Source organism: Phaethon lepturus, unplaced genomic scaffold (genome assembly GCF_000687285.1).
Source record: "Phaethon lepturus isolate BGI_N335 unplaced genomic scaffold, ASM68728v1 scaffold13510, whole genome shotgun sequence".
Classification (NCBI taxonomy): Eukaryota; Metazoa; Chordata; class Aves; order Phaethontiformes; family Phaethontidae; genus Phaethon; species Phaethon lepturus.
Genome location: NW_010512713.1, coordinates 21,484 through 34,435, shown reverse-complemented (window position 1 = coordinate 34,435; position 12,952 = coordinate 21,484). Strand labels below are relative to the sequence as shown.

At 45.6% G+C, this 12,952-nt stretch overlaps 1 protein-coding gene across 1 annotated transcript in view; it reads left to right on the top strand.

The window, feature by feature from the left end:
• Positions 1–12,952, top strand: part of TMTC1 (transmembrane and tetratricopeptide repeat containing 1) — a gene marked incomplete at its 3' end in the record, with an annotated part of 117,694 nt that overhangs the window by 84,476 nt on the left and 20,266 nt on the right. Inside the window, exons 9-10 of the mRNA XM_010287917.1 lie at positions 1,286–1,450; positions 9,613–9,726. Coding sequence (XP_010286219.1) covers positions 1,286–1,450; positions 9,613–9,726 — 279 coding nt within the window. The remainder of the gene's footprint in view (positions 1–1,285; positions 1,451–9,612; positions 9,727–12,952) is intronic.

Sequence of the window (12,952 nt, the reverse complement as noted above, 5' to 3'; positions counted from 1 at the left end):
TCTGACAGGGGAATTGTTTTCTTAGCTTTTCTTACCTCGTAGCAGTCTCACCGGACAGTTGCTCCGACGTCTCGGTGCAGAGCAAGGAAAGCCTGTAGGTCTCCGGCCAGAGCGCGGGCAGGTGCCATGAGCTGTCTGCCTCCAGCCTGCCCGTGTGCAAGTGTGGGGCTCGGCTGGGGCTCAAGGTGGGCCAGTCCTGGGGAGGGCTGCTCTTTTGTGTCCGGGTATTGGTGGTCCCCAAGTGTTATTCTAGATCCTTCTGCTCCCTTTTTTGTTCAGGGGTAGCTGCCTTGGCTAAGATAGCTTTTAAGTCTAAAACTAGATCAGGTGCTAAGTAACAGCATTGAAGAATTACAGATAAGCTAATAGCTATAATTGAAATTCCTTTTTAAAAATGCCAAGTAGAATTAGTGGGGTACTAAGTACAGCAACTGAAAGCGCTCCATTTCCAACTCAGAGGGGCATCATTGGAAGAATGAACATAGCACCTGAATTAAGGTAAATAGTTACTGAATTGATTTAAAGTTATACAGGAATAAGACTTCAGTTCACAATGCGGTTCGCTTCACAGAAAATGCCTCAGTGGTTATGCATGGAGAGCCATGAAAGTGCCGGGAGCCTGGGCGCTGGAGAAGATGGTGTGTGGTTTCATGGAAGGGCAGCGAGGAAGCTCTGCTGGCACATCTCAGCTGTTCTGGACCCGGCATGAGAAGGGACGGGCTGGCCCTGACGTAGACGTGCAAGACCCGGGCAGGCACTCCTGCCTTTTGATGTGGCCTCTGCCACCCGCTCTTGCTGTGGCGTTGGCTACAGCGCTCGCTCACCCGCCTCAGCTTCGCAATTTGTAAACTAGAATTAACAGTGGCCACCAATGGGGTTGTTTAGAGACTTGCCTATGTTAAAATGCTTTTCACTTCCACGCTGCTCCAGTAGTGCTCAGTATTACTGTTATTACACGATGCTTTCTTAGCTTGCTGTTTAGAAGAGCAGCTGCTTTCCGCGGGCTGGTGTAAGCTACCATTATGTTGGATGGTATTATATACACTACTGTACTTCTGGCATCTGGGTCTATCATTTAGATTGATTTGAAAATTGTATAGTGACTTGAGGAAAACTGCTGTTGAATTGGAGTTTGTTAGCCTGGAAAATATAATTAGTCAAAAAAACCCTGTAATTGTGTAATAAATGCAATACTGAATGGTCTTGCATATAAACCAGAGTACTGGAATACTGGAATATAACTTTTGGTACCTTTTCCTTTTTTTTTTTTTTTTTTTCTCCCTAGTATGGGGTACTGCATCCTTTTTGTCCATGGTCTAAAAAAGCTGTCTACATGGTTAAGTAAGTGGAGAATTACTGTTCTGACCCTCTTTGCTTTACTGCTGCTGCTCTTCTCTTGGAAGACCGTGAAACAGAACGAAATTTGGCTGTCACGAGAATCCCTTTTCAGGTATGGGTGACCACGGGAGAATACTTGCGTTTTTGTATCGTTTAAAATAAGTTTGTTACGTGGAATTGTGTTCTTAGCACAAGTCCTGCTACTGATGCATTGCGGTGATTAACATTTTGATTATTATAAAATAACACCTACTTTCTGTTTTCTGGCAACTGTGCAAAAACTGGTGTCAGCACTTTATATGCTTATGCGCAAACTTTGGTTCTGGCAATCACATTTTTAAGACATGCTGTTTTTAAATGACTTCAGTTCTGTAGATTTACCAATAATGTAACACTTTCCTTTTTAAAGACATAGCAAAGTTAAGTTGCAACCCTCCAGAACACCATAGTAACGCTACTGAATATATTGAATTTTCTTTAGCGATGTTCTTAATGACAAAAATGAAATGCCATGAAGTGCCAAACTTAATGTAACATATTTCATTTTATTTGATTACTCTTTGCCAAACAGCTCTCTTTACAACCTCGTTTTGATATATTTTTGCACTGAAACAGACTGTTTCATTTTGTGTTTTGCTAGCAAATGTATTGCATTTGCCTCCAGCTGCTTTCAGCAGTTGTCTAATTGTGAAGTAATTGCAGAAATGCAGGTGATCTGCTCATGGGTTGCTTAGCTTTATTTTCTAACTTATTGGCCAGAGCAAAGTTTAATTTACACAGCACTAAAGAGTATGAAATTATTTTTTATGTGTACCTTTCGGTCTTCAGGAAACACTATTGAAGTGGTTGGAGCTCCTTTAGTGGGATTTTTTTCCCCCAAAAATCTGGAATAGGGATTTCTTCACTCTGACATAATTCATTGCCCATCTCCTTGAAACGCTGTTTGCTGTTCAAACAACAGCAGCCATGGTGACCAGTCTGGGCTCGCGCAGCGATCCCCGTAAAGCGCACCTCCAGTCCAAACCCTTCTGGCCAACGGTGGCTGCTCAGAGGAAAACCAGATGCGTTTCCAAGTTGGACAACTCTCTTGTTGAAAGGGGAGTGGGAAGATGGCAATTCCATATGCTGAGTTGCAGGCATCATCTGGTATTGCATTGCGTACAGTTGTAATCACCTGTGTTTAAGAACGATGAAGCTGAGCTGGAGTGAATGACAGGAGGACATCTCCTCCTACTGCGGAGCACTCTTGGGGTGATAATGGGGTGCCAGGGGGTCTGTTGCAGAAGAGGACGATAAGATTATGTCTGCTTCATTGGATGCAAATGGACTTCTGTCCATCCTGGAACCTCTGTTCAAAGCAGGATGGCCATCTACAAACCAGCTCAAATTCAGAAATGGTGCCACTGCTTCAATGCAGCACTGAGCTAGAGCAATACACCTTGCCTCAAGGTAGGGATTTGGTGTTGCCCAAGGTAGTATGCAGGGCTCGGTGGCTTGGGCTGAGCTGGCTCACTCTTCAGCTCAGGTCTTTTTGGGACAATTCCAGGAAGGAGATCTGCCCTGGGCTTTTGAGGAGAAGGCAAGAATGTAGGTGCGCTCCTGCTGGGTCACCTGGTATCATGGCCTGCCCCTGAGAGCAATCAGCAGCAGATGCCTAGAAAAGTGATGCAAGAACAGGGCCAGCAGCAGTGACGCTTCTCTCCAGTCCTTTCCCAGCTTGCAGTAATCTGCAGTTTAAAGACTTCCTGAGTCAGGAGTTACTTGATTTTTTTTTTGCTTTTAACAGCCACTGATGGACTTTTCTTCCATTAATGTCTCTGACTGCTTTTTCGAATCTATTTATAGTTTTGGCTTCTACAGTGTCCTGTGCACCGGGCTCTGTCATTAACTTACACAGTGTGCGCACTTCCCTTTTGTATGCTGTGAGCCTTCTGCCTGATCGTCTTGTTTGGTGTCCCCTAGTTCTGGTGTGTTGAATGAGTCATGAGTAACCGTCAGCTTGTCACTTGTCCTCTGCCTTCTGTGCCTTCCCCATGCCCTCACCCAAGGCTGTCTCTTTTTCATGCTGGAGTCTGCTCGTTTTGAACTTTCTTCATGTGGAAGCTGTTCTGTATTTCTGATCCTGTTTGTCAATCTTTGCTGGATGCTTTCAAACTCCAATGCATCCTTTTGTGCAGGAGACCAGGATCACCTTTCAAGACATGTGTGCAGCGCAGTAATGTAGGACTGTCTTCTGGTTTTTTGTTCTCTTCTCGTACTAATCCCTGGTCTTCCACTTGCCTTTTGTAACCGTTCCTAAGCACTGGGTGATATTTTCACAGCACTGTCCACACAAGCTCAAAGATATCTATTGGGAGTGGGAATATCTGATTTACAGACATCAATCTTTGTGCAGATTTATGCAGATATAGCGTGTGTGTACACACTCTCTGATACTTGTGCCTGTACTAGAATTGCATTTCATCTGCCATCTTCTTGCTCAGCCTTCAATACTATGAGATCTTTCTGCAACAATTTGTAGTTGGCTTTAACTCCTGCTGTGTGATTCACGTTGGTGTTATCAGCAAACATGTCATCTCCCTGTTCACTTCCCTTTCCAGATCCTTTGTGAACATGTGAAGCAGCTCAGATGCCAGTGCATGTCTCTTGGGAACCCAGCTTGCAGTCTTCTTCAATTGTAAAAACTGTTCCTATACTTGTGCTCTTTGCTTGCTGTCTTTCAACTAGGTATTGATTCACAGGAGGACCTTCCCTCTTATTCCATGACGCCTTTAAGAAATTGGAAGTCTTTCGTGAGGGGATTTTTATCAAAAACCTTTTTGAACATTCAGGTGCACAACATTGATGTATATGATTCTGTCTGACTGGGCTATGTTTGGATTTTCATAAAAGCTTTCGATAGTTTCAGCACCACGTACCTGTTGAGTCCATCAAAGAACAACAGATCTGTCCACCTAATTTCTTTCTGCAAAACATGAAGTTAATTGTTTTCTGTTGGATTGTAGTTACCCAGAATTTTGCTAGAACTAGTCTTTATTATGTTTTTTCCCAAATTACCTGGAGTGGAAACCAGACTTGCTGTTTGGACACAACTTGCTGTTGCCCCCCACATCCCTCCCCTTGAGCCAAATGACGTCACGTACATCACCTCCCATTTCTCTTCTGTCAGCCTCATTTAAATGATAGGTTACATACCACAGCTAATAGCAGCTTCACGTTTGATTTGCTTTGGATGCATACTTCCAGGCCCAATGGATTTATAAGTATTCTTGGTGTTAATTTGTGTTTAAAGCCTTTTTTACTGCTGCTTCAGTTTGAGACAGTGCTTCAGACTTGCCCCTGTCAGGAAAGGCTCTGGTGTGGCAACCTCCTTTGGTTTCCCTGTAGTGAGCACTGGTGCAGATAATCTATTTAGCTTCTCTGCCATGGCCTTTTCTTCAAGGACTACTTTTAGACCTCCATCATCTATTTGCCTTAGGGCATCTTTGGCGGATTTCCTAATATATTATTAGCTTTGATGGCTTTAGCAAGTTTTTCCTTAAATCTCTTTTGGTCTGCCTAATTATGGTCTGTGTTTAACTTGCCGAAGTTTATACTCCTTTTCCTTCTGTAGCTGTGATGTTCACTTTTTAAAGAGTGTTTTTAATTTCTTATAGCCTTCTTTACTATGCTGCTTAACCATATTGGCCTTTTTGTTGTCCTTTTAAGATCTTCTTTGATAGGTGTTATACATCTATCATGAGTCTGTAATACGGTAGGACTCTTCTTGTTGCTGGGTAGGAAATGCAAAAGAAGAATAGTACAGCAAGAAGATAATGTCATCCCAGGAGTGGGAGATCTCCTCTTTGAGGCAGAAGGAGGAAGCTATATGTAGGCTGATGAGGCGAGGAGGGAGAAGTGGATGGAGGCATGTACAACAGCAATAAATTAGAAAGGACAGAGGAGGAGATAAGGAACAGTAAAGTAGTATGAGGGAAAATAATAAGGAAACAGAGCAAATATATAGATGTGGGAAAGGAGACATAAATCAACCTACTTGGTAGTCTCTCTGTCTGTTGAGTTTTATTTTTTTTTAAGTAGTATGTGCTGAGGGAGTCTTTACTGCCATTCCTAGTTCTTCATTCTTCTTTCTTTTGCTGCTTTAATTAATTACTGCTTTTTCCCTCTTATCTTTTTCCCTTCGCTTCTACTTTCCATTCCTCCATTTGCTTGGATGTGTTTCTTCAGGGTTGGTCTGTCTCAACTCCCTGGGCTTTGGCTGAGACCTGTTCTGTTATACACGCTTTCTCTGTGCTGGTCCAGGGGATGTTTTTGTACTCAGCATGTTATCAGTTTTGTGCTTGCACACCATTTTGTCCCATTCTCAAGGCTTACCTCTCTTTGACATTGTGCTGCCAGTGTCAGCACTGTTGCCATCTCTGCTAAAGGGCTGTCCTGACAGGTCTCCAGCCCAGGGGCCAAGTTTTTGGGATGCAAAAATCCCACTGGGTCCTGGCCAGAAGGAGCAGTGTGGGGGAGGACGCTGCGTCTGAGGAAATGCTGCATCTCCACATAGGTGCGCAAGGACTAAATGGAAAGCAAATGAACCCCAAGTATAAGAAGTGGCCAAATACATAGAGATCTAGATATTTGAGGCATATTATACCGACAGATCTGTAGAAGCCCCGAGCAGTTTGTCTTACTGTATTGGCAGGTGGGCAAGGAGGGCTTGCTTATTGAATATTCAAGGAACTACCCTGTAGAGCGAATGCGCAGGCCAGGAGATCAGGCTCCAACTGCTGTCAGTGTTAATATCTGAAGCCAGGGAGAGGGAGGTGAGGGCTGTGGGCTAACCTCTGCATCCGCTGCACCCACCTTTTCAAGGTTTGTGAAGCTGCCACGTTTCCTATCGGTCCTGGAAAGCGTCTGCATGTACTGCCCATATTTGTGACAGTGCCTGGAAACGCAGTTGTAACCAGCAAAGGACCTGTACAAAAGTGGCACTCTCTTAGCCAGCAGTTTTGCCCCCCGAGCCAGGTCTGCTGACTTTAGTAATTTGCAAAAACCAACCCAGCCCCAAAGGTGGTGTTTACTGCTGCGTGCTTTTATTAATTCTCAAACCTAGCTCAGATGAAGAGAGCAAGTCCTATTGCATTTTGTGCACCTTCTACAGAATAGCTTAATACATCCCAACATCAGTATCTGTGAAAATCAATACAAGGGTAGGAGGCCAAGAAAAGCAGTTGTTTGTGTCATCCAGAGAATAATTTGCTGTAGAAAACCTTTATTGATGATAATAATTCCCAAAGCAGAGGGGACCCCATCAGTCTCCCAGGGCTCCTGCTGAGGCAGGAGTGGCCTCATTTCCTTGTAAACTGAGCACATTTCATATGGAAATCACAGAAAATCAATGAAGCCTCTGCCCTGCACCCAGTCACTTTGCAGAGCAGAACATGCACTTAGGGAAACAACAGAGAGGATCACAGGAGACTTTTCCCAGCTGAAGTGGGATTTGGGTAATAATGCTGGTATTTTTGAGGTTGGAAAATACCAGTGGTATGTTATTTCTCTGATTTACAGCTAGTAAGCTTTTGCCTTTCCATGGAGAGGAAATGTTATGTAAAAGGGTTTGCCTATTGTTTATTTTCCATTTGTGTCCCTTACTGCTGTTGTAGAAGTCAAAAGGGAAGGAAATCCTCTGGAGAAGTGATGTCTGATCTCAGATGGGGCCAGTGGGTGCCACAGGTTTTCAGAAGGGCTCGTGTGTGCCGGGTGGGGGAAGAGGGAAATAGGAGAGTTTGGAAAAGCACGCTGGAAAATTAGATTGAAATTGTGAGAGACTGGGGGCTTGCAGGAAGCAGAAATGGAAAAACATTGTGTTCTGCTTTGTTATTTATACTCCACCCTTTCCTGCTTGGCTTTCGTTGTGGGTATTATTGTTTCCTCTGTCAATGAGCGAACAGCATATTTGGTCAGAAATCAATTAGCAGGAGTGTTTGCCTAAACTCTCCTAAAAAAATCCCCTCCGCGTCCAGCGCTGTGGTTGCTCCTACCTCCCACTGCGCAGAGACGCCAAGCAGCCTCAGTCATTGCTATGTGCATTTGCAAAATGAAACTCTCCCCTTCCCGCCCGTGCAAGGAGAATAAATAGGTCAGGGAGTGTGAGCGGTGTGATGCAGAAGAGAGCATCCTAAGAGCCTGGACCCAAACCGGTATCTGCCTTTCTTATGTCACCCTCAGCCCAGCACCCAGAGGAAAGAAGCTTTATTAGTGACGGTTTAATAAATGGGAGCAGCGGGATTAATAATAAATTCTACTTAAAGGGAAACAGTCCAGAATTAAAATATTTAAACATATGCATCTTACTGTTAAAACTGTATCTCATTAGAACTGAAGTACTTGTGCACATGTAATGCACTCCTCGCCACGAACTCAGTTTGCTCTGATTCGACAGGGGCTGTAGCAGAGCCAGCAACTCACTGCACAAAGCACTGAGATAGCAGCAGTTTTGAGTGCCTGTCCGTGTCTCTGCCTGTAACGCTGGCACTGATGTAATGAAACCCTCTCTGTATAAGAATTAATATTCCAGTAATGCCCAGAGGTTGTAAGTGTGTAGTTAATAGCTCCCAAGGCCAATGGAAATTAACACAGCCGTAGCAGTCACACATTACTTGCTGCTGGTGCAGTATATCTTTGTGAAAACTAATATAGAAAATCATTCTCATAAGAATAGCATCAATTAACTGATTTAATTCAGCGATTAGTCACAAAACGTCTTATTCCTGTAGTGCTCCCAGTAAGTAATTTGGAAATACCTGATGATTAGGAAGCCAAGTGCAAGCTGTATTTTTAATTTCTGTAGGCAAACCACGGCTGTGTTGTGCTAAACTCTGTAAGGCAGCCGTGGGCGAAGCTTTGAAAGCTCTCACAAGTAGGCATTAGTGATGCTTGATACCGCTGGCTGCAGATAACCAAAAAGGTACTGTATTTGCCACTATGATTCTCCACCACCGTTTTACAATTAAATCCCCGACGAAAGGTTTCTGCAGCTGTGGGTGCGTTCTCCCCATGGGAGAGGGTGTGCACCCTGTTGCAGGGGCTGTGTGTGACCCCGTCTCGTCATGATCAACTTCCTTGCCCACCAAAGTTAGACAGGAGAGACAGACAAGGCAACGCAACAAGACTTGGGAATTTCTCAAGCCCTGCTTTTCCTACCCGAGGTAGGAGGGTCAGAGATGATGGGGGGAGAAAAGACAGCAGCTGGCAGGGGTCTACTTGTGAGCAAGAAACAGTGCTTTGTCTGCTTTTATATGAGCAGATTCATCCGTCCTTATTTCCCATTACCTTAGAGAGCGCCTATTTATGTGCTGGAAAGGATTCCCCCGTTAAACAGAGTACCGACTTCTCTGGATTCTTGCAGGGGAAATGTTTCCACAGCGTACGTGCTCCTGTGGTTTCTTTCTCTCTTTAACCTTGAAACAGCATTTCCTCTAGCTGTGCAAGGTGTACCTTGCTTTCTGTGCTCTCAATTAAGTAAATAAGCATATGCTTTCTCTTCTCCTTTTGTCTTTGTGCCCTCATTATTAATTCCAAATGTTGAGTCCAATCTACACATGGCAGGGGAGATGAAGGGGAGGGATGGGGTGGCTGTGCAGCCACATGTCCTCAGTCATGTGTTGTAACGCCAGAACGTACGACTTGCCAGCTGCGGGCAAGAGTCCCATTAGCTCTCGCCTCCTGGCCATGCTCCACGCAGCGCTAAGCAGTGCCGGCTTGCTACTCAGAGTATGCCATGCATCCCCTCTAGTGGCTGATGCGTATGGAAAAGATACCTTCTTTCTGCTACCCGCAGCTCACAGATTTAAATCACAATTTTCATAAGGCACTTCGTGACACTCACATTTAAGTAGGGAGCCTGTTATGGCTATATTACAGAAAGTACTACATACTTTCCCCTCTGAATATCAGCCTTTTTAGGGTCTTTCAATTTAATAGTTCAGATTTTGAAATATGACAGCGTCTGGCCACAGGGAGTTGGCTGTGGTGACAGTGGCCGGGACGAGTCGAATTGCTGCCACATATTTATGTCTGCCCACGGCACGTGGCGTGGCAGTGTGTGGGGCAAGCTTGGGGTTGCAACGTTGAGTTGTGTTGGCACGAGTGCGCAGGAGGCAACAAGGCGCTCAAAACCCAAGCAAACTTTTCAGAAAAAGGGACCAGGAGAAGAACGTGGACCTCGGGGAAGGTGCGGTAACATGGTCACTAACACTGTCATGCTTCTGTTCCTTTTCACAGCTCAGGAGTGAAGACCCTGCCCCACAATGCCAAGGTGCACTACAACTATGCTAATTTTCTGAAAGACCAGGGCCGTAACATTGAGGCGATCTACCACTACAAAACTGCTCTCAAGTAAGTCCCTTGAAGACCTGGTGGGGCTGTGGCTGTGCGGTGCAGCTGGCCGTTAGCCCAGCCCTTCCCCGCTGGGCATGGGACAGGTTGCCTGCTCCTCACCCCTGGCTCCCGGGGGGCAGCTTGGCTTTCGGAGGCTGGGAAGGTTCTCTGGCTTGGTGTTTGTATGTTGTTAAATGAGGTAGCCTGGCTTCCCTCCAGCTCCACGTGTCTGTGTACATGTGTGTGTGTTTGTGTGCACACTTCAATATATTGGATAGAAATGTTACCATAGCTACACGTTGAGCAATGAGATGTCATTTATTCAGCTGAATGTACAGTGGTAAGCAGGAGGTAGTTGTCATAAGTGCATTTTCAGGTTCCTGGGCCATTTATCTTAGTAAATTGTTAATGGCGCATGCCTGGAAAATGCCAGTGCTGTAGCCATCTGAAGTGCAGTAATAATAATAGTACTTACTACTTGTATTGAGGCCTCTGTCCACTGAGCTTTGCATGAACACTAAACTAATTGATCCTGAAAATGCTCCTGTGCAGTAACAGGGTAAATATCATTACTGTGGTTCTGTACAGGAGGAAGCTGAGGCAGGAGGGCGAGTTGCCTTGCCCATAGATACATGGTAAATCTGGGCCAAGGGCTGGGCCGTAATGTGTGGTATGTCCTGTAGTATCTCAAAAGTGCCTTCCTGACCGGGCATGGATGGGGTCACTCCCTGTGAGCAGCATCCCTCTGCTCACTGCTCCCATGGGTGCAGTTAGTGCAGCTCAGCCAGGGCCTCAGCTGCTCCTCACTGCCCGAGTTGGTGCCGCAAGCAGGTCCCCTCAGTTCCCGATTCCTTTACCTGGGTCCTGGGGGCTTGGGAGAAGGGACAAGCCCCTCAGGTGAATGAGTGCTGGGAAAAAATGGGGTTGGCAAGGATGGAGGGTGCAATGTCCTTGGGGAAAATGGGCATATGTGGCAAGGACAAATGAGGTGAGGATTGGCTCCGATGGACAGTAAGGGCAGACCTGGTTCCATAGGGCACGTTGAGAGGTGCAGTCCTGACGTGGTACATCTGGAAACTCCAGAAACTACATCTGTGTTTTTTTTCTGGCCAGCTGACAGGGTTATACAAAAGGCCCTCCAAGGGCTCCTAAGCCACCCAGGTTAAGCTGTCACCGAGGAGGGCCTGAACCTGGGTGAAGGTGATTTTTAGCTTTTTTGAGCAGCATTCTGTTCTGTTTCATTACACTGGGCATTTAGGAAGTCGTTTAGAAAAACCTCCATCCTATTTTTTTTAATGTTTCCAGGAATGGAAAATCCAGCACAACCATCAATAAGTCGTACTGGAGGTTAATTACCCTGGTTGCTGAAAATGTCGTCCTTTATTTTTAGTCTGATTTGTTTAACATCAGCTTCCAGTCATTGGATTTGTTTACACCTTTAAATGCCACACTGAAGAGCCCGTTGCCAGAAGTCTATTTTCCATAGAGTGATCAACTCCTCCCTTAACCTGCTGCTTGATACAACCCACTGATGTAGCTGCTAGTGTTTTCAGTGATATGCAAATTTTTGCAGTCCTCCAGTCATTCCTGTAGCTAGTCTCCAAACTTTCTCCAATTTACCAGAAAAGGCTATTGTAAGTCAAAAAGAAGAGAGACTAACAAACGTTATCCAAGCCCTGCAGTGAACATGCTAGTACACAGAGTAACATAACTGCTCCTACTGACATCACCTCTGCTTGTGTAAATGGGATTTGCTGACAAAATATTTTACTCCTCTCCAACTCAGCAGCTCCCATTTATTATAATTATAATGTTGTCTTCTGCTCTGCGGTATTTCAATTATGAAAGAGCTTGTTTTGAGATCTGATTGCAAACATTTCCTCAACTTTATTAGATAGCACAGTTTGTGCTGATGGTGTTATTGTTTATAGAGCATCCAAAGCCTCGGGAGGGCTTGGAGCCATGCAGACCAACTGAGCTCTTCTCTAGGTGCTCAGTGTCTCAGTGGCACCGGTGCTAGTACCTCAGTGACTTCAGTAATTTACGGATTAGTTGGCACTTCTGAGAAGCGAGCCCCTGTCCCCACCTTGCACATTCACTATCTGACCCAGCAGTGCAGACCAGGAGTCAGGAGTCTCCTGCTGCCTCCATCACTGGGAAGCCACATTACTTGATCCCATCATCTTGTGTCTCTGCGCTTACGCTTTCCTTATTTTTACTCCTTCTGCCCACCTCTGTCACAGGGAAATTCTTTGGGGCCTGTGTAATAAGCAATAAAACGGCGTAAGTAAATAGTGTAGTGTGTTCTCCTGTTGCGAATTACATTCTGTGTTTTCCCCTCAGACCTGCCCCTTCTGAAATGCCTGGGGGTTGTGTGTAGGCCTTGCAGCCTCCGCTAGGTGCCTACGCACGATGGCTGTGTTGAAGCGGTGGAGAAGGTGATGGATGTGGGACAGGCAACATGATGGTGGATATAGTGCAATACCCTAGACGGATATCACAGATAAGAACAGATTTCACATCCAAGCTATTTATACGTCCTCACAGGCTCCAGCTTTGCAATCGCTGCTCTGATTTGTAGGCCAGTTACTCTACGATTTGAGAGAAGGAAGTAGTACCTGTAATATCCTGACTAGATTTTGATGGTTCAGGGTCCTGACCTGAAAATGGAAGAACAGCTGGGAAGCCAAAGCACCACTCACTCCATGAATTTCCTTGTTGGGGAGCAGGCAGACCAGCAGCTCAGCTGCTAACACAACAGGCTTCCCTGACTTTCCCCCAGCTACCCCTCACTGGGTGTCTGCTCTCCGAGTGGGTCCGGATGGATCCACACTCCCCAGATTACAGAAAGGAGAAGCTACTCAAGAGGCTTCGCAAACCAGTGGCAGCGCCAGCAGAAGTATGGGACATCAAAACAGCATATCTGCCTAGCACGCAATGAGCACATCAATAAGGGAATTAATAAGGAAATGGAGTCAATAAGGACACGGGCTGCCGACAACGATGCCGCTCGGGAGCTCCTAGGAGGTAGGAGAGGGAGAGTAGCATCTCCCCGTACCGGCTGCCTCTGAGGCACGTGGGTGATGGCTCATCCGTCATCCCAGCTCACTTCCAAAGCTTGTGCGAAATTACAGTGTAGGTCTGCTTGATCTCTGGTGAGTGAGTTTAACTGTTTGCTAAACAAAAGTGATCCTGTCAGTCAGCACTCGGCTGCTTGACCCGCTCGCAGCTGCCATTCCACCAA